Source organism: Hyperolius riggenbachi, chromosome 2, assembly GCF_040937935.1.
Source record: "Hyperolius riggenbachi isolate aHypRig1 chromosome 2, aHypRig1.pri, whole genome shotgun sequence".
NCBI lineage: Eukaryota > Metazoa > Chordata > Amphibia > Anura > Hyperoliidae > Hyperolius > Hyperolius riggenbachi.
In genome coordinates, this window is record NC_090647.1 from 478400331 (window position 1) to 478420615 (window position 20285).

The 20285-nt window shown below is 42.4% G+C and overlaps 1 protein-coding gene across 6 annotated transcripts in view; it reads right to left on the bottom strand.

Annotated features, from left to right (window-relative positions):
- The window catches only part of MYO1C (myosin IC), a 236580-nt gene that overhangs the window by 23976 nt on the left and 192319 nt on the right, over positions 1-20285 (bottom strand). For all 6 annotated transcript variants that reach the window (XM_068270286.1, XM_068270282.1, XM_068270280.1 and 3 more), the window contains exons 22-24: positions 17891-17959; positions 15631-15715; positions 1097-1256 (exon numbers count right to left, since the gene is read on the bottom strand). In XM_068270286.1, coding sequence (XP_068126387.1) covers positions 1097-1256; positions 15631-15715; positions 17891-17959 — 314 coding nt within the window. The remainder of the gene's footprint in view (positions 1-1096; positions 1257-15630; positions 15716-17890; positions 17960-20285) is intronic.

Consider the following 20285-nt stretch of genomic DNA (forward strand, 5'->3'; position numbering starts at 1 on the left):
CTATTTCATGCCACCCGGCTGGAAAAAATTTCTGGGGAGAACACTGAAATGGATAAAATTGCTATGGGTTACACATGCCTACTGTGCATAACTACCTGCTATTTGGCATGGCATAGTACTTCTGCTCCTGACGTCTCTTCTCCAGCTGCCTCCCTGTGCGTTGCTCTGTGCGAGACACACAGAGCAGCGCTTCCAGCGTCATGATCCCAGGGGTCACAGAAAGTGATGGACTGCAGGCCAGAGGAGCGGCAGACCGTGGCGGGCATTGCGGCTACCTTATCCAGCCAGCCCCCTGGATCAGGTGGTATATATATTTTTTTTTTTTTTTACAAATATCCCAACCTCAGATTCCTTTAAGACTAAGTTCCTTACTGCATCTGGCCTTCCCTCCGTTTTGCAGCTGTCCTAGATGCAACTGGGGTCAGTTGTAACCCGATGCATGCGCAGTCCACTCTGCATGCACCATGTATTGTGCACATCAGCTGTGGCCGAGTGCATTCTGGGCATGCACAATTTGAAAAGTATCAGAACTGTGCATGCCTAGGATGTTATTGGCCATGGCTGCTACATGCAGCTGTGCAGGAGCGAGTACAGAGAGGTCACAGGATGGACAACGTATGCGCCCTAAAGATCCAAATAGTCTTTTGAATACGGCATACAACAGAGGGGAGGCCAGATGCAATAAGAAGCCTGGAGAGATCAATTGATGGAGGCAAGTATGTTTAACACTTTTCCCCCTGAGTTTTAAGTTAAGCAAGTAACTCTCAGTAATATAACAGTAATTAGTGGTAGAATCTATTTAAATCATAATATTATGGTTGAGTATAAACTCTTAATATTTTATACCACATAATCATAAGCGGGTAGTTTAGGTTTCTATTTCCCTGAATTGTGGCATACACTAGAAAACCTGGTTTAATTGTAGGCCTCGATACTATAAGTCTGGAGTTTGTACGTTTTTCTGGGTTTTCTTCAAGCACTCTGGTTCCCCGCACATCCCCCCCCAAAAAAACCATATTGATGGATTAACTGGTCCCCCCTCCCCCAAATCTGTTATGTAGCTAATTATTAAACAGAACCAGCTTTGCCTGCTCACCTCTCTGAGTGATGGGGGTGGCACAGGCCAGGACTTGTCCAGGACATTCTTTGGCATATTGCGAATGAGGTTCATTAGGAAAGAGTAGCGGATGTAGTCCAGGAAGTACTCATTCTCTGGGCAACGGGGTTGATTGCGATAAATGAAACCTTTGATGAAGCTACAGAAAAAAGCATGCAGTTAAAAACTCAACATTCCAAATGTATACAAACTCCTTCACCTTAAAGGACCTCTGTCGTGAAAATCTTAACATTTAAAATATATGTAGGAGACGAAAAAGTGTCCGCACAATGTCTTGTAGGTCAAGTTCCTTTATTATGGACGTACCCACACAAGCTCACACATCATATAGCATCATTAGCATCATTGTATACGCGGACACTTTTTCGTCTGTCGTATTGGATTGGCCTGTCCGGGTTCTGGCACTGTCCTGGGGAGGTGTGAGCGGTCTTTCCAGTGGCTTCTAAAATATATGTAAACATATACAATTAAGACGTACGTTTCTTCCAGAGTAAAATGAGTCATAAATGACTTTTCTCCTATGTTGCTGTCACTTACAGTAGGTAGTCGAAATCTGACAGAACCGACAAGTTTTGGACTAGCCCATCTCCTCATGGGGGTTTACAGGGGTTTCTTTATTTTTAAAATGCACTTAGTGAATGGCAGTTGCTCCATCCAACTGCCCAAAAAAAAATGTACAGTGAGCTAGGAGGCTGGCCAGCATCTTTGTATAAATCTTTTTTCAGGGAATGTCTTTATAATGGATAAAGATCGTGCTGACAATGCCCTATGGAGAGATGGATTAGCCCAAAACCTGTCGGTAATGTCGGATTTCTACTATTATTCTTACTGTAAATGCCAGCAACGTAGGAGAGAAGTAACTTATGGCTCATTTTACTCAGGAAGAAACATACTTTTTATGCTTATGTGTTTTAAATTTTCGCGACAGTTCCTCTTTAACCACTTCAGCCCACAGGTCTTTTCACCTTCAGGACGAAGGCAATTTTCCTGTCAGCGCTTCTTTCATTCATTCGCCAATACTTTTATCACTACTTATCATACCTATATGATCTATATCTTGGTTTTTTTGCCACCAATTAGGCTTTCTTTGGGTGGTACATTTTGCTAAAAATTATTTTATTCTAAATGCATTTTAACAGGAATAATAAGGAAAAAAAAAAAAAGGAAAAAAATTTCTCAGTTTTCGGCCATTATAGTTTTAAAATAAAACATTCTGCTGTGGATAAAATCCACACATTTTATTTGCCCATGTGTCCTGGTTATTGCAACGGTCAAAATATTTCCCTAGTACAATGTATGGCGCAAATATTTTATTTAGAAATAAAGGTGCATTTTTTTAGTTTTAGTTTTTTAGTTTTGCGTCCATCACTAATTACAAGCCCATATAGGCTAAAGGTAATACGGTATATAGTAATATACCTTAACAAAATGCATATTAAAAAAAAGTTTAGTCCCTAATGCTGGGCATACACGGGTCGATTAGGCGGCCGATTAGCCGCCAGATCGACTCCCGCCGCGTGTCCGCGCGCATGCCCGGATCGATTCCCGCTTGTCCCCACTGGCACTTTTTATCTTCTGCTCGATTTGCCGCTATTGTCCGCCCGTAGGTATCGAGCGCGGAATAGATCCCCGCGGTCATCGGACACGTCGGATATTATCAATCGAGCCATCAGCAGCTCGAGTGATAAGCCTGCGTCGAGCCGTGTATGCCCAGCATAAGGTAACAATTTATGTATTTTTTTTTTTTTAAACGATTTTTTTTTTTTTAAACGTGTGTTTTTAATTTTTTAGTTAATGGGCAGGGTGGGCAGTCAGTTTTTATTTAGTGTGTATTTTTTGTTTTTTGTTTTCATTTCTACTTGAATTTTACTTTTTGGCCACTAGGTGGCGCTAAGCACTCTCCTGGAAGATACCAGGGAGTGTGAGTTTTTTTTTTTTTTTTTTACACATTTCGGTTCATGAATCAAATACCTCCTGATTGGAGGCATTTGATTCATTTGCAGGGAATCATTTGCCTTGGGGAACACTGGTTCCTTTTCAGCAATTGATCCCCTGTAATAGCGGCAGAGAAGGAGCCGCCTGCATGCACAAGGGCAGCAACACTGCTGGACGGATATATTCGTCCAGATTGCCTTTGAGTGGCGATTTTTGGACAAATATATCTGTCCAAAATATATCAAAGAAACAGTTTTTCTGTAAACCCCACATTCCTATAGAGATTTTAGCCAGCCTCGCTAGTAACCTTTTCAGAGGTGTCTCAGCACAGCCTGTGGAAAAAAATGACTTGTTTACCAGCTGTTTTGTAACAATTTTGTGTCAGAGCTGAACTGTAACCTTACTGTAAACAGTTTACTTTACACACAGAGGTAGAGAGAGAGACAGACAGGAACACAGAGCTTCAGCTGATGATTATTTACACACATTTGAAGCTATATTTCTGCTTCTATCATTCTGAACAGATTCCAGTCACAGTATTAGAGCCAGTGAAGATGGTCTCTGTATGCTGGATGTGCTGGGCACACTATCCTCCATAGTAATGCCCACAGTGAGTAATCATTTTTTCTTCACACAAATGAAGAGATGGAAAAAGACCACTTTACTTACGGTAAAGTCTTTTCCAGTAGTCATGAGGACAGCACCCCTGGATGAGACCTGTCTCCCTCCCCACTGTGGACAGGAAACTGTTAAAAGAAGAATTTGCATAAGCAATAGGCAGCCACATATAAGATACTACACCTGCCACAGTACCTCAGTTAATAAAAAGATGACACGGACATTTAATGATGCTTACACAAACTTATTTCTCTTTCCTACCCAAATAAGGGCGGGTTGCAGGGGTGCTGTCCTCATGACTACTGGAAAAGACTTTACCGTAAGTAAAGTGGTCTTTCCCAGAACGTCATTTCGGACAGCACCCCTGGATGAGACGATATACAAGAGTTAAACCTTAGGGTGGGACCACAGCTTGCAAAACTTTCCTTCTGAAGGATAACCCTGCAGAGGCAGATACATTAAGGCGATAGTGCTTTACAAACGTATTGTGACTTGACCAGGTCGCAGCTCTGCAGATCTGATCTATAGAGGCCCCTGCCCTCTCTGCCCAGGAAGTCGAAATTCCTCTTGTGGAATGAGCCATGATAGAATTGAATTGCTTCCCCTGTGTCTGATATGCTAATGAAATAGCCCAAACAAATTTATAATCTGTGTAGGATTTAATTAAGGAAGATTTCTCCCAATTAATGATCCAACCTAGATCTTGTAGTAAGACTATTGTCGCAACAATCTGATCTCTTACCGAATTGGGAGATGTCCACCAAAACAGAAAATCAAGGTAACCCAAAATGTTAACCTTTCTCTGTCTAAGTGTAGCCAGAACCCCAGACATTACCTTCATAAACAACCCTGGAGCTGAGGATAATCCGAAGGGCAAAGCATTAAACTGATAAATTCTTACCTCTTCCTCCATCTGGATGGCAAACCTTAAGTATTATTGAGAAGACAGATGTATCGGTAATTGAAGATACGCATCTTTTCAGTCTAGAAAGGCTAGGAAATCGTCCTTCTGTAAAAGATGAATAATAGATCAAATCAATCCTGAATTTTCTGTATTTTACCTTCTGGTTCAGACTCTTTAAATTTAGTATGAACTGATAATTTCCCTGTAGCTCCTTTACTAGAAAAAACACAGGGCAATAGAATCCCTGTCCTCTGACATTTCGGTACTTCTCGAATTACCCTTTTTTTTTTTTTTCTAAACAGGGAAAGGACTTCCGATTGTAGGGCTGAAAACTTTATTTGGTCCTGCAAGCGGGGAGTAATGCAAAAGCTCTAAAAGGAGGCTGGCTGCACTCTATTCTATATCCCTCCAAAAAAACCACCTTAAAGGCTCTTTCCCACTAAGACGTTGCGTTAGATGCGACGCTAAGGTCACATAACGTGCCCCCAACGCAACGCATGTGAGCTTTGAAGTTGGATGCTATTTAGGGCCACGTTATGCGTCTCCTGATGGGTCTGTGATGCGTACTTTTTGACGCATACTATCGGACGAAAACGGCGCATGCGGCAAAAGATTGTGGAGAGCACGTGATCGGAAAACTCCGCATCACGTGGTCCTGCCAGCCAATAAGCGGCCGCTCCAGGAAGTTAACACTGCAGTGCATATTAATAAGTCATGTGGATGGCCACAACAGCGGACTCTCCCCTCTCCTGCAAGAAAAAAACAAAACACACACATTATTGAGCATATGCAAACAGTCTTATGCGGCTAAAACCGTGTATAACGCACAGCATGATGCACTTTCTTTAAAACGTCCAGCGTTACAGTGTAACACAACGTGGGCACTGTGAACAGCCCATTGATTTTTCATTACTGTGAGCTGGGCTGCGTTACCGGCTGCTCTAACCTGCGCCTGTAACGTCCCACTGTGAAAAGCCTAAATAACCAATATTTTGTGCACTGTAGTTGCCATGTTTTGAAATTTGCAATTCTCCATCTCACTGGAATACTAGCGTCATTGCTTATCTGACTTCTTAGTAAAAGTGAAGTTGGACTTAGGGCCGGTTCACATTACAAACGCGGACGGCCACGCATGCGGAACGCAACGCGTACGACGTTGCGTGGCTGATCCAATCACTGAAAAGTGACTGGGACAGCCGCGCGTTTTTTGCTAAATCTGCGTGCAGCATGCGTTCCCGGACCGCACAGGTCCGGAACGCATGCAGTGTGAACATCAGACAGTGCACTCTATGCACTGTCTGATGTCGTGCGTGTTGGCCTTCTGCACGCGTTTCCAAAACGCAGCTGGAAACGTGTGCAGTCTGAACAGGCCCTTAGGCTTCTGTGACTTGTAGAGAGCCCATCTCCTGCCCTTAGAGGACTAGGGATCTGACTTATTCTTAGAAGGAGGGACGAAAGGACCGTTTACTTTGAAAAGGTCCTTTCTTAAAGGAATACTATCAATACCCAAGTGTTCTAAAATGACAATGTACAAATAATGTCTAAGTTGCTGTGTAAACATTTCCCTACCTTTCATGTTAAATATCAGAGGCAAAAGCTGTAATTTACTGAGGGTAGGATTAGCTATATTGGGACAAATCAATTGCAGAAGGGGTGTCTACTTCAATGCACAGCCAGAGTTGCATATCGGACTACAGAAAGCAAATATCAAACAAACTCTGAAAGCAAAAAACAGTATGAAAAGCTGTAACAATTAGTTACATTTCCTCTGCTCTCTACAGACACTTCAGTCCAAAACAGGACACAGAAGCTGCAGCTGTTCTCTCTGTCACACACAGTTACACAGAGTTATCTGATCAAGTGTGAGGGGAATTTCCCCTCTCCTCATGGCTCAGAGTCAGTTTTGTCAGTAAAGTTTGAAAGCATTTTGATAACAGTAAACAAAGAGGTTGCTACTAAAAATGTATACACCAGTACTTAGCAACACTTCCCAAACAATTCCTGTGTCAATTGAAAATATGTGAATCGATAGAATTCCAGAATTCCTTTAACAGGAATCCTTTTTTTTTTTTTTTTTTTTTTTTTTTTTTTACATGTGTGTCTGCCGTTCTGTCTAGAGGGTTGTCTAACTGACTCAAACAGCAGACCCCCTTCACAAGGTACACCACATAACTTGATTTTGAAGAATTGTCATCATTCCAAGTTTTTACCCATACACCTCTTCTGGCTGAATTAACTAATGCCGTAGTTCTGGCCATAAGTTTAACCGTATCATCTGAAGCGTCCACTAGATAATTGGAAGCATTCCAAACTTTAGGGAAATCATTCAAAATTTCCCAGAAATCCTCAAAAAAGTAGGTCAGTTTTGTTTGATACCCTTGAAAAATATGGATCTAATTTAGGTGGGGTTCCCAAAAACCCTGATCTTCAGGAGAAAAACAACATTTAGATAATGATCTGGGCCAAAAAAAAAAAACCTTTTCCTAGGATTATCCCACTCCTTAATCCTAATCTTAAAAGTAGAATGGACTGGAATAAACCGAGAATGAGGATCCGTCAAACTCTCATACATTTGATCCAAAGGTGTCAAAGATTTCTGCTCAGACTTAATACCTATTAGTAAGTCTTTCATTAATTCAGGAAAAAAACATTGCGGTTAGGGCTCTTTTCCACTATGAAATGCGATCGCAACCACATTTGCAATCCCAATCGTACTTTAATTTCCACTATGCGATTGCGCTACTATACTTCTAGTACAGCTCAATTGCATACAATGCAGGAGGATGACGATTGTGCTTTGTCCAAATCGCATCGCAATCAGATTGCACTAATGGAAATTGCTGCTGCAGTTTCCATTAGTTTAACGTACCTCGTGATCAGAATCAAATCGTAACTCGCAGGGTAATGAAAAAAAGGCCCTTAGTCAGTTTTACTCAAATCTTCCTCCTAGTTTGATACATTTTCTCTGTGCAGAGAGAGTTACTATAAAAGGAGGCAGCCCCAGCATTCCTTTACATGTGCATTTTTGTTTAAATTGCCTCTCCTTGCCCTGAATCTGTCTAGTTCTTTTAAACAATCTATTTAATTGCTGCAGCTTAGAAGAACTTCAAGAATGTTACACATGCAGGCTTTCTGATGTGAAATTTATCTGAAAACAGGTACCCAAGGGGTTAAAAACACAGCCTGGGTATTCTGGGATGCAGTTTGTTCTGCTCTCACTGCAGCTGCCTGGGAGGTCTGTCTCTCCATTAGCTTGCCTGTTATTGCTGGCTTATCGCCTTCTCTAAACAGCCAGGGTTTCTCTGCTCACATTTGCCTGCTTTAATTTTTATGAATTAACCTTCAGTGACCTGTGTTGTGATAATCTTCACACAAGGTGTTCATTTCCCGCACCTGCTCAGGAATTATAGATTTTCATGCGGACACAGGTTTTATGAATGCACACTTTACTAAATGGTGGGTAAAGTCAGCTGTTTTGAGCATTACCGCATGCAGGAATGCTCAATAAATAGAGGCCTATGTCTCTTGGAAGCAGGAGGCATAGTTAGAGGTGCAGACAACATAGGAGATGATGGATTAGCTATAACAGGTAGATAAGCCATAGCAGTACTAGTCCCAGGCTCATCTGAAGCAGCTGAGGCGGTAGAAGCAATAGCAGAATCTTTAATTTCCTATTGCTGTGGACCTTCTCTGTACAATACTGGCACCATTTCCATTCAGAGTTGCCAATCCATGCTGACTGGACTGAGTAGAAGATTTTTCAGACTTTTCAACCTTCTCAGTCTTATGTCTTTTGGGTATAAAACATAATAAACGATAGCCAGCCATTAGACAAATCCCTCTATACATAACATACATCCAGCCAAGCAGAAGAAACATAATCACATCTACTTGCCAGAGAGGGATCCTGGGCAGATTCAGCAGATTGTGCAGGAGCTGACCCAGAGGCGTCCTCCATGATCCCAGCCACAAACCAGAGTGCATCATGGACTCTACAAACTTATAGCTGTGCTGCTGATTTGATGCAGCTGATCCAATTATGCATGCGGCCCCTGCCGGCTAAGCATATGCTTAATCAGCTTCTTACCTTAAGGAATCAGCTGTATGCCGATTCCTAAACACCGCCGCGGCCCCTGCCGCCCGGCTCAGACTTCAGATCACGCGGGACGCCAGCGCGTGACTACCTCCGGTTCAACCGGAAGTGAACTCTCTCCAATGCACGCACATGCGCGCATAAAGTTGCTGCCTCCGATGGCGAAGCCTCCTCCACGCTGCAGGGCTCCTGACTGTTCACTGAACAGCGCTACTTGGAGCCCTGGAAACCGCTGCCCCTGCCGCCTGACATGGATGGCACTCCTGGAGACCTCTCCCATGCATCCCGTCCGGGACAGGAAACTAAACTGAGGTACTGTGGCAGGTGTAGTATCTTATATGTGGCTGCCTATTGCTTATGCAAATTCTTCTTTTAACAGTTTCCTGTCCACAGTGGGGAGGGAGACAGGTCTCATCCAGGGGTGCTGTCCGAAATGACGTTCTGGGAAAAAGCCTTTGTATCGCTATTTGCTAGTAATGTAGAGCTAACTGTGATAGTTGTCCTTGAAGTTAGCCAAAAACCCAGGTTGCTGCCGACACAGGACAGAGGAGGACAGCAGGTGGGAATTATCTCCTCTCAAGCCAAACTGTCTTCAGATAGACTTACAGATACAGCATGAGGGAAGTGGGGCTCCTGCATTGGTTATCTGCCCAGCACAAAAATGACCATCCATATCACATGCAGAACATTTATCCAAGGCTGTCTGCAGAGATTACTGTTAGGACATGGTCTTCTGATTTGGCCAAAAGCAAGTATTAACTAGCTATAGAGAATCTGTAAACAATGTTTTTTAATTTCACTAGCGTGGTGTATTTTACTTTGAAATGGTATCTATCGGCCAATCAAAATTGAAGGTGTATTACACACCTCTAATTTTGATTGGACAATTTTACTACTTCAATGTAGTAGGATAACTTATCTACACAATCTACCCATAGTATTCAAAATCTGTTGGCCCCCATGCTACATGGAGGCGGTAAAATTGGCCAGTCATTAGCCAATCAAAATTGGACGTGTCTACCAGGCTTTAAAGCTTTGTACATTTAGATTATAGCACATTAGGCAACTATATGAACAGTTGGTCTGTAGACAGGACCGCCTATCACTATATTTTCTAGCAGAAAATGAGAGAAACGTCTATAGTGACGTTGATCATTTACACACTTTATCTGCAGAGATTCAATTCTTTTCATGTTATCTGAAAACATTCCAATACTAGGTGAGCCTGTAAGCACAGCAAACTGGGGTCACTTCCTCTCACAGGATGTAGAGGTTATGCAAAGACCCTTTTTTATCATATCTAAATACAAATAGAGTTTCGTAAACCTTTGTGACTTCCAGCCAACTCTCGTTATTCTGCAGAGAACAAGGAATTAGCAAGGTGAAATCACTTTAATGCAGAGCTCTTTCGGGGTTTTTTTTTCAGCAAGGCTGAACTGAGGGAGCCTTACTGTACTCCCCTTTCTCCCCCCTCACCTGACCCCTCCCATCCTGTGTGAATGATGACTGCACATAGTTTTGTCTGACAGCCTGCCCTTTGCACCAGTGTATGTGTACATGGGTGGTGGCCAATACACATCATGGTAGGAGATAGTGATGGGGCAGATGTTTAGGGACAGACACTTCCATACCATCCTGGAAAAGGAGAAGATGGGGCAGAACAAAGAATAGACAATATTTGCCACCATTTATAAAATAATTTATAAAATAAATGGCAGTAGTGCATTCTGGAATTGGAAGTCCACTGCAAACAACGCATGATCAATTCCACTTTACAAATTCAGCTTCAGGCATAAAAGATTTCCTACTCCCTTGTAGCCATGCTTCAGTGGAGCTGCTTTTAGTCTGTTTATAAGCTCCTTAGTCAGCTGATGTCAAATAAGTCACTTGCCCTGGAAAGCCCACATAAGTGGTGGAAGGCAGAAGCCACAAGGTTGGAGGAATTTTTCAAGGTCGCTCCAAATAAGCTGATCCAAAGGCATTTTGGAAATCGGCACACAGGCCACACCACCAGCATGCTGGGACATTGGGTTATGTCCACAAATGTGGGATATCAAACTTGTAAATATATCCTTGGACTAAGCCCATACATTTTAATCATGTCAACATTATGGATGGTCAATAAGGTGCAAATTGTTCCAAAAATGAAGCAGATCCAGGGCTGTCAGTTTTTTTTAAACAAGCTTTTTTAATTATTATTTTATTTAATAATAATATCTGGGTCCTGTAGAGGCTTCCCCCACCCTCCTCAGCCAGCCTGATCAGTCGATGTGGTGCCCAAGGCGTGGCCGAGCTGCGCTTGTGCACTAGACCAGTCTCACTTGGGCTCAGACCGAAAAAGCCAAGCCCGATTGGGTCCGTGTTACTCGTAGCATGGACCTACTCAGGCTTGGCTTTTTCCGCCAGAGCCTAAGTGGGTCCATGCTACTGCATATGCACAAGCTGGCAACAAGCAGCTTTTCAGGGATCTCAGAGTTGGAACAGGCTGGTGAAGGATGACAACAATAGACTCTCCAAGATCCAGAGGCAAGTACCCCATAGGGGCACTTTTTCCCTACAGGTACACTAAGTATTCTCCCCAGAACATTTTTCATGCTTGGCGGCATGAAAAAGTAGCCGGGTGGAGTGCAATGGGGGAATGCAGCGGACCTAAATAACTGCAAAGTGGGGAGTGCGTAATTATTCAGCCCTATGAGTCAATACTTTGTAGAACCACCTTTTGCTGCAATTACAGCTGCCAGTCTTTTAGGGTATGTCTCTACCAGCTTTGCACATCTAGAGACTGAAATCCTTGCCCATTCTTCTTTGCAAAACAGCTCCAGCTCAGTCAGATTAGATGGACAGCGTTTGTGAACAGCAGTTTTCAGATCTTGCCACAGATTCTCGATTGGATTTAGATCTGGACTTTGACTGAGCCATTCTAACACATGGATAGGTTTTGTTTTAAACCATTCCACTGTTGCCCTGGCTTTATGTTTGGGGTCGTTGTCCTACTGGAAGGTGAACCTCCGCCCCAGTCTCAAGTCTTTTGCAGACTCCAAGAGATTTTCTTCCAAGATTGCCCTGTATTTGGCTCCATCCAACTTCCCATCAACTCTGACCAGCTTCCCTGTCCCTGCTGAAGAGAAGCACCCCCAGAGCATGATGCTGCCACCACCATATTTGACAGTGGGAATGGGTGTTCAGAGTGATGTGCAGCGTTAGTTTTCTGCCATACATAGCATTTTGCATTTTGGCCCAAAAGTTCCATTTTGGTCTCATCTGACCAGAGCACCTTCTTCCACACGTTTGCAGTTTGCCACAAGCCATGTGGGGGGCACAGCAAACGGGACTTCTTATGCTTTTCTGTTAACAATGGCTTTCTTCTTGCCACTCTTCCATAAAGGCCAACTTTGTGCAGTGCAGGACTAATAGTTGTCCTATGGACAGATTCCCCCACCTGAGCTGTAGATCTCTGCAGCTCGTCCAGAGTCGCCATGGGCCTCTTGACTGCTTTTCTGATCAGCGCTCTCCTTGTTCGGCCTGTGAGTTTAGGTGGATGGCCTTGTCTTGGTAGACAAAGTTGTGCCATACTCCTTCCATTTCTGAATGATCGCTTGAACAGTGCTCCGTGGGATGTTCAAGGCTTTGGAAATCTTTTTGTAGACTAAGCCTGCTTTAAATTTCTCAATAACTTTATCCCTGACCTGTCTTGTGTGTTCTTTGGACTTCATGGTGTTTCTCCCAATATTCTACTAGACAACCTCTGAGGCCGTCACAGAGCAGCTGTATTTGTACTGACATTAGATTACACACAGGTGCACTCTATTTAGTTATTAGCACTCATCAGGCAATGTCTATGTGTAACTGACTGCACTCAGACCAAAGGGGGCTAATTAATTACGCACACCCCACTTTGCAGTTTATTTTTAAATGTTTGGAAACCTGTATGATTTTCGTTCCACTTCTCACATGTACACCACTTTGTATTGGTCTTTCACATGGAATGCCAATAAAATTAATTCATGTTTGTGGCAGTAATATGACAAATTGTGGAAAAATTCAAGGGGCCCAAATACTTTTGCAAACCACCGAGGGATTAGATTGTGAGCTCCTCTGAGGGACAGTTAAGTGACAACATACCCTGTACAGTGCTGCGGAAGATGAGGGCACTATATAAAAACTAAAAAATAATAACTATGGACTCTCTAAAGTAGTGCGGAAGATGTCTGTGCAATATAAATATACAATAATAATTAGGGGGAGTTTATACAGGCCATTAAAACAAACAAACAAAAAAACAAAACACGACATTGGTAAATAAAATTCCCCTTCTGACACTTGAAATATGTCATTTCACTTGTTCTAACCGTACAAAATTTACACTGTAATAATTCTCTGTGTTTTATCCAAGTGACTCCATTTAGCTGTTTCATCACCAATTCTTAACAGAGTCCCTCATGTGTCCTGATCGGAACCCCAGATAATCACTTAATCTCCATTACATCATAGTTCTATAATCTTTCCAGAGCAGACACTGGACTGTGGTCATTCAGTGCCCAGGAACAGCATTTCTACTGCAACAAATGAGCCTCAGAAAGGAAGTGCAGCTGGCTGCCGGAATCTAATAATACTAATAAAGTTAGTCCAACAATAATCTGTGGAATACTGGTAATTATAATGTAATAATACACAAGGCAAATTACATACTAAATGGTACTAATGAAAAGTGTTCAGCCAAAAGCTAGAAGCCCTACAAGAGCAAAACACAAGCTGCTCTCCTTAGCCTGTCCGGTCACCCCTTCCCAACCTCCACTTTTCATTTCTACAAATATTCAAAGTAAACCTGTAACTTTCTCCATAAATGTATAGAAAAGTCTGAACTAAACACACTGCATACCAGTTTTCAAGACACCCTGTCATTTTAAAGTGAACCAGAGACGAAGCACCCTCATGTATTTTACCATATATATCAAAAGACAAAGACAAACACTTATATAGCGCTTTTCTCCTGGTGGACTCAAAGTGCCATCAGTGGGAACATTAGAGAAAACACCTACCTGGTTTCTGTTTCATGCTTTACTACTTAGCCTGCCTGTTATCAGCCCTGACACAAATCCCTCTGGCTCTGCTATAAATTACTCAGCTATAATTATTCCTGAGCAGAGCCAGAAGGGGGCAGGCTTGGGCTTGAAAAGACAGAAGACAGACTCAGCTATAATGATTCCTAAGCAAAGCCAGACTGAATGCTCAGTTGGGGATTTTATCAGGGCTGATAATAAGCAGGCAGAGCAGTGAAGAATGAAACAGAGAGCAGGGTAGGTATTTTCTCTAATGTTCCCACTGATATATATATATGGTAAAATACATGCGGGTTCTTAGTCTCTGGTTCACTTTAAATGTCTGATTTATAAAAGTGCTTTTACATGTGCTCACGCCCACTGCTGTTAATTATTGCCACAGAGAGACAACCTCCATCATTTATAAAAGGGGAAAACAGCCTCATCATTGCTTTACAGATTGACATAAAGTGGCCTTTACTTTGAAAGTGGAGAACGCCATAAGCTCAAATGGAGGATGAACATTTAATCCAAACAGTCTGCTTATCACTTTCCTGTATTTTGACAGTTTTAAAACTGATGATTCAGTATTCAATAAATAGAACAAGTAAACAAGCCAATACTTTTCTGGGGAACGGTTCATTTGTAATTACATTAGAACTGATCATTAGTGTAGAAAATAAATACCACCGACCCCTCCCCCCGAGCTGTAGACACCCAGGACTCTGCCCCTGACTCACTGGTTTTCCTTCCTTAGTCCACTTTTGGTAGGTGCCAACTATAGCATACCAGGAACATATCACAAGAACCGAAAACATAGTGAGGCTATTCATCTATTTTTTTCCCTGGTGTTGCACGTCTTTTCCCCCTAATGGGACAATATACGATAAACAGTTTTAAACGTTTGCTTCAAAATAAATATGTAAAACAAGCTGTGTTACAATTGTGATATACAATTTGTATACAAATAAATAGAACTATTTATAATGAATTATACTTTTTATACAATTTTGTTATATTCCGTATTTAAATATATATGCGTCTTATAGGTGCTTGAGCACTGAGCGTCTTGTACTTAATGATTTTAGGCACTTTCTTCGGCCTGAGGAAGTAAGCACAGATTGCCAATGCATAAATAAATGCCAGATCATACACTGGAGTGGTAGCCCCAATAACACATTACTCTGGGTAAAGTTCACAATCAGGGCCTTTTTCTACTGCACAGCTGAATCGCAAATCGCTAGTGATTTTTAAATCACTAGGGTTGTTACTTTATCATAGAAATCATGAGAAGCATTTTCCACTATAGTGATTCAATTTCGAAATCGCATAACAGAATTAATGAAAATTCGCAATCACTGGCGTTTGTGATTTGCGATTGCTAGTGGAAAAGGGCCCTCAAGTATGATACACAAGGAGAAAGGACCCTGCCAAAGGCTTACACTCTAGAGGGAGGGAGTGGTCACACAAACAGGAGGAGGGCTGCTTGAAAAGGTTCTCGGCAGAAAGTTAGGGCAGCATTGAGGTAGGAAAGGATACCATCTGCACACACATAAATACCAAATGATAATTAGTGTATTTGCCAAAAAATAAAGCCCAAGTAGCTTTTACACATGAATGATGCTTGAGCGACTTATAGCCACCTTTATAAAACCAGTGCTCTTACTAGAACAGCACAGAGCAAGACACCGCAGGATGTCATCTAGTCTCTCCCACCGACTTATGTGGTGCAAGTTACCACCCCCTCAGTTGCTGTAGTGTAGGTCAGAAATCACAGCTCATACATTGTGCACAGCAGGTTTCAGGCAATAATTGTGGATTCTGAAGAAAATAGAATAGACTACAGAATATCAGCCTGATTGTTTCCCCCTTTCTGTGACTGAAACTACAGATTATATACAACAAAGAGGTTTTAACTACTAACCGTCGGACAACTTCCACAGCCCACTTCCTTTGAGCAGCTTTTCGGCGGCCTACTGTTCCACGCCACCATGACTGGATCTCTACAGCTGCAAGGCAAGTCATAACAGGAGTGATTTCAGAGCAGCTAATAGAGCACAATGCTTACATAGTAAACAGTCTCACAAATGAGAAAAAAAATGTGCACACAAAAGTCTAGTATCCTGTACAAGTGTATTGCGCACAGCCAGTTAATGGGGTGTAAGATCATTTAAATTGGAACTAAACTCAAAACTTCCACTCTGCTCTAAAAGATTATCCACAGTATGATGATTTTTAGGGAAATACAAATCTTTATTACACTTTATTAAAATCCTAAATAAAAAAAAACCCTGGATTCACTTCACTAGAAGCACTGAAAGGGTTGAGCTTGTGTTTACACAGCAGAGAGTTGAGGAGGCACAGCTCACAGTTCAGATTCTCTGCTGCTGATAAGACACTCTTATCTAGCTAAACAAGGCTGGAGAACAGTCCAGTGAATTTATTCAGCAATGACATGTGAAATAAAGACTTATTGAGTGCTGTAATAGAGATCAGGTCAGTTTTAACATTTGGATCGGTTACCACTTCCCCCCCTGCACACAGATGCTTCAGTAACTGGAACAAAATACATCCCTTGCCTTCACTTCTTTAACCACCTAAAAACATTGCGTTACCAATCCACACTGCTGTCTAGCCTAACTGGTCTGAGCTGCAGAATGCATTTTCTCTGTGTCATGGGGGCGGCCATGTTGCCTTTTGCAAATTCTAAAAATTATTATTCTGGGAAGCCCAGGGAGATAACATTTTACACTTATTACTGACTCACAATGTTTATTTTTGCCTCAGAGATAAAAGTGTTTACGTTAGAAAGTCAGATTAAGGTTAAAGTGGACCCAAATTAAAAATACAAGATTTCAGAAATAAAATCTATTTTCTAAATTATAATAATAAATAGCAGCCTTTTTTCAGCTGCATGATGACAAATATAAAATATTTTACATTTATTGGTGGAACCCCTCCCTTCCTTTCAAATTGCCGGAATTTTTCCGGCAAACTGGTGGAGTAGATGGTGTCTGGCAATGGAGGAATTGCTAATGGCTGCCCCCAGTATAATCCTAGCTATGAAAAGAGAAGGGTGAAAAGCATGCACTGAAATGATCATAGGATTGAAGGAGTGTTTATTTATCTTTGTATGTGTCAGAGTGGTGCAACTAAATATTTTTAATTAAAAAATGTTTGGTTTGGGTCCGCTTTAAGCACAAGTCAGCGCTGTCATCATTCGCAGCACTTCACTATAGAAGTTGACAGGGAAAATAATCCTCTTCTAAGAACAGCAGGAGATGAGCAAACTAAGCATGTGTATGGAAGTGTCTTTATGGGGGAAATTCGACCCTAGCTTAGCCTTTGTTTGTAAAAACTTTCCTGAACTGAGGTTCCCTCTAAGCTCCCCTTTAACATGAAGACGTTGTTGGTAGTTTTAGTGAAATTTAAAATATAGCCTAAGGCCCGGTTCACACTTGCGGTGGCCCTCCGGAATCGCCGTGCCGGAGCCGCACCACCTGCAGAACGGACGGAACGGACGCACGGCATAGCAATTAAAGCCTATGCGTCCGTTCACATGGGTCCGTTCTGCAGAACCGGAGCCGGACCGGATCCGGGCCGGATCCGGACTCCGTTCCAACATGCGCTATTTTTTCATCCGGCCCCTCCGGCAGCCATATCCGGGGCGGAGCCGGACTGCACCATCCGGCCAATACAAACAAATGGGAACCGGAGGCCGCACAACACACTGGCTGAGAAATCCGGATCTTCTACCCCACTTCCTATGCGGATTTTTGCGGCGATATTGGCTGGGGACACATGGGCAAGCATTTTGGAGTGGAGCAGCACGAGCTGGAGGTGTTGGCAGGATGTTGGCAGCATGTCGGAGGTGGAGGTGAGTGCTAAACAGCAGAGGGCCTGATTCCACAGGTCCCCCTTCTGCTGACCTCCCAGACCCCAACATTTTTTTTTTTTTTACGTATATTTTGCCAAACGGATCCGGATCGCATCCTGATTGCCACCTGATGCAACCTGACCGGATCCGGATCGGATCCGGATCAGAACCGTACGGTTCCGATCCGGATCCGGTCCGGATCCGGTCAGGTCATCCGGTCCGTTTGGCAAACAACCGCTAATGTGAACCGGGCCTTAATGTACAAAGAAAAAAAACTAAAATCTATACACAGCTAACTGCTACTCACCGGAATGTTTCATGTGTAGGAATTTCTGGCGCTGACTGTATCCTTTCCACCTTGCCTGGAGAAACGTTGCTGAAAAACATTGACATGAAAAGATCTGTGACACCTTCCAACCAAACATTCCCTCATCTTCTAATACAACAAATATGGCAGTTACTGTAATCCCATGCCTGTCTGAGGCACTCCTCAATAAGTGACAAGAAGCCACTGATCACTTTTTTACAAAATCCATCAGCAAAAGCAGATCGGACCTGAGGGAAATTTTCGTTTCGCCTTTCAATCTGAAGGGAAATTGCATTGTGTGTAGCAGGCATTACGAGGGAGGCATGGTTTGAGACTAGGAATAAGCAGACAAGTAGAAGTTGGTGAAGAGAAAGATCTATAAACTGTTGCAGCCAGCATTTTCTTTATCTTCAACAATTGTGTCTTTACAAACTTGAATATATAATTATTAAGGTGAACCGTAGTGAAAATAATGTAATGCATTTTATTAATTGCTTATGTTTCTTTTTTTAACAATATTTATTCACAAATTAGTCAGTTTCCCCATAGTAAAATCTTTCCTCTCCCGGACTTACATTCTACAATTGATAACAAGTGGCAATACGTAGTCCTGGAAGATAATCTCAGCATAATGTTTGTTTACTGAAAGTTCTGAAGCCAGTAGAAAATATACCTGGTCTACCATTCCGCATAGCTAAACAGTCTAGGATAAGCACCACAGGGAGTAAAGGGCTAAAAACAAATATACAGCAATGTATAGATACAGAAAGGGTTTCTAATGAAACCACAAAATTACCTTAAAAGTGGGTATCCTGAATAATTTATAGCATTCTACTATATATCACTACAGTGCCTCTTTAAAATATATAAACACATAAAAAACAACAGCGCTGTGCTTAGGCTACTTAACCCCACCAAGACGTTGCGTTTTAGGGGACGTTATGGTCACATAACGTGCCCCTAACGCAACGTATGGTGGTGTTGAAGTTGGACGTCAGATTGAGCTGCGTTATGCAGCTCTCAAAGCAGCGCTCCAGGTTAGTGATAGGAAGTCCGGATCTTTTTAAGGATTTGGATCATTTGAATCGGATCATTGAAAAGATCCGGATCTTAAAACCGAATCATTTGAATCATTTTACTAGGGAAGCAGACTGGGTGAAATGACTAGCAGGACAGGACTTTCCCTGCACTGTACATTCTGTATGTTCCTGTTTCTTCCAGACAGACATCCACTGTGGACCGAATCTTTCATTGTGATGATCCGGATGATTCGACTCACAAAAAAGATCCGGATCAAATGAACGATTCGTTCATGATCCGGACAACACTACAGTCCTACCATGAGTCTCTGCAGTGCAGTGAATATTAATTAGCCATGTGGCTGGCTGAGGAGGAGGAGGGGAGAACTCCTCCTCCAACATTACTGAGCATGTGCAAGCAGTCTAACACTGCTTAGCCCAGTATAACGTACAGCATGCAGCACTTTATTTAAACATGCTGCGTTACTATGTAACGCAACGTGGGCACTGTGAACAGCACAATTGATTTTACAGTGCTGTGAGTTAGGCTGCGTTACTGACTGCTGTAACGTGGGACTTTAACGTCCCACTGTGAAACCAGCCTTAGGCTTTAATGCTCAGGATTCTACCTTTTAGAATATTAGTGCATTCCAGGAATATGCACTAATAAAGGTTCTGCTAAGGATATTGATGTTGCATACAACTATTAATTTATATGTGTGTAATTACCCACCAAATCCTTCACGTTGATCAAGTCTGATGGTCATCTACTGCCACAACATATCCCAATGATTCCCTTTCAAATCGATTCTATGCAGTTTATCGGATGTCTGATTGATTACACAGGTACATTTCTGAGCAAGGGGGCGGGCAGGAGCTGTGGGGGATTAATAGACGATAGTATGTTGCACGACATCGAGTAGTACAATTACTTGTGGTTCACTCCATACATAACAGATTTCTGCAGAAGTCTCGAGACTCAGCGTGCCATGCAGGGAAGAAAGCCATCACTAGCCGATCACATTCCAATCTAATAAAGATTGATCAGCTAGGCATATTGGGACAAAATATCGACTCCTGTATCGCCAGCTTTATTACAGCTGCTAGACAATCTTTAGCAAGGCACACAACACATTAAAATGCACAACAGTTCAGTTAAAAAGCAAAAAAACTTCTGCTTTCATCTGCTCCTATCTCCTTTAAAGAGACTCTGAAGCGAGAATAAATCTCGCTTCAGAGCTCATAGTTAGCAGGGGCACGTGTGCCCCTGCTAAACCGCCGCAATAGCGTCGCTAAACGGGGGTCCCTTGACCCCCAAACCCCCTACTGCGACACTTGGTCGCAGACTTGGTCGCTCCTGGAGGCAGGGCTAACGG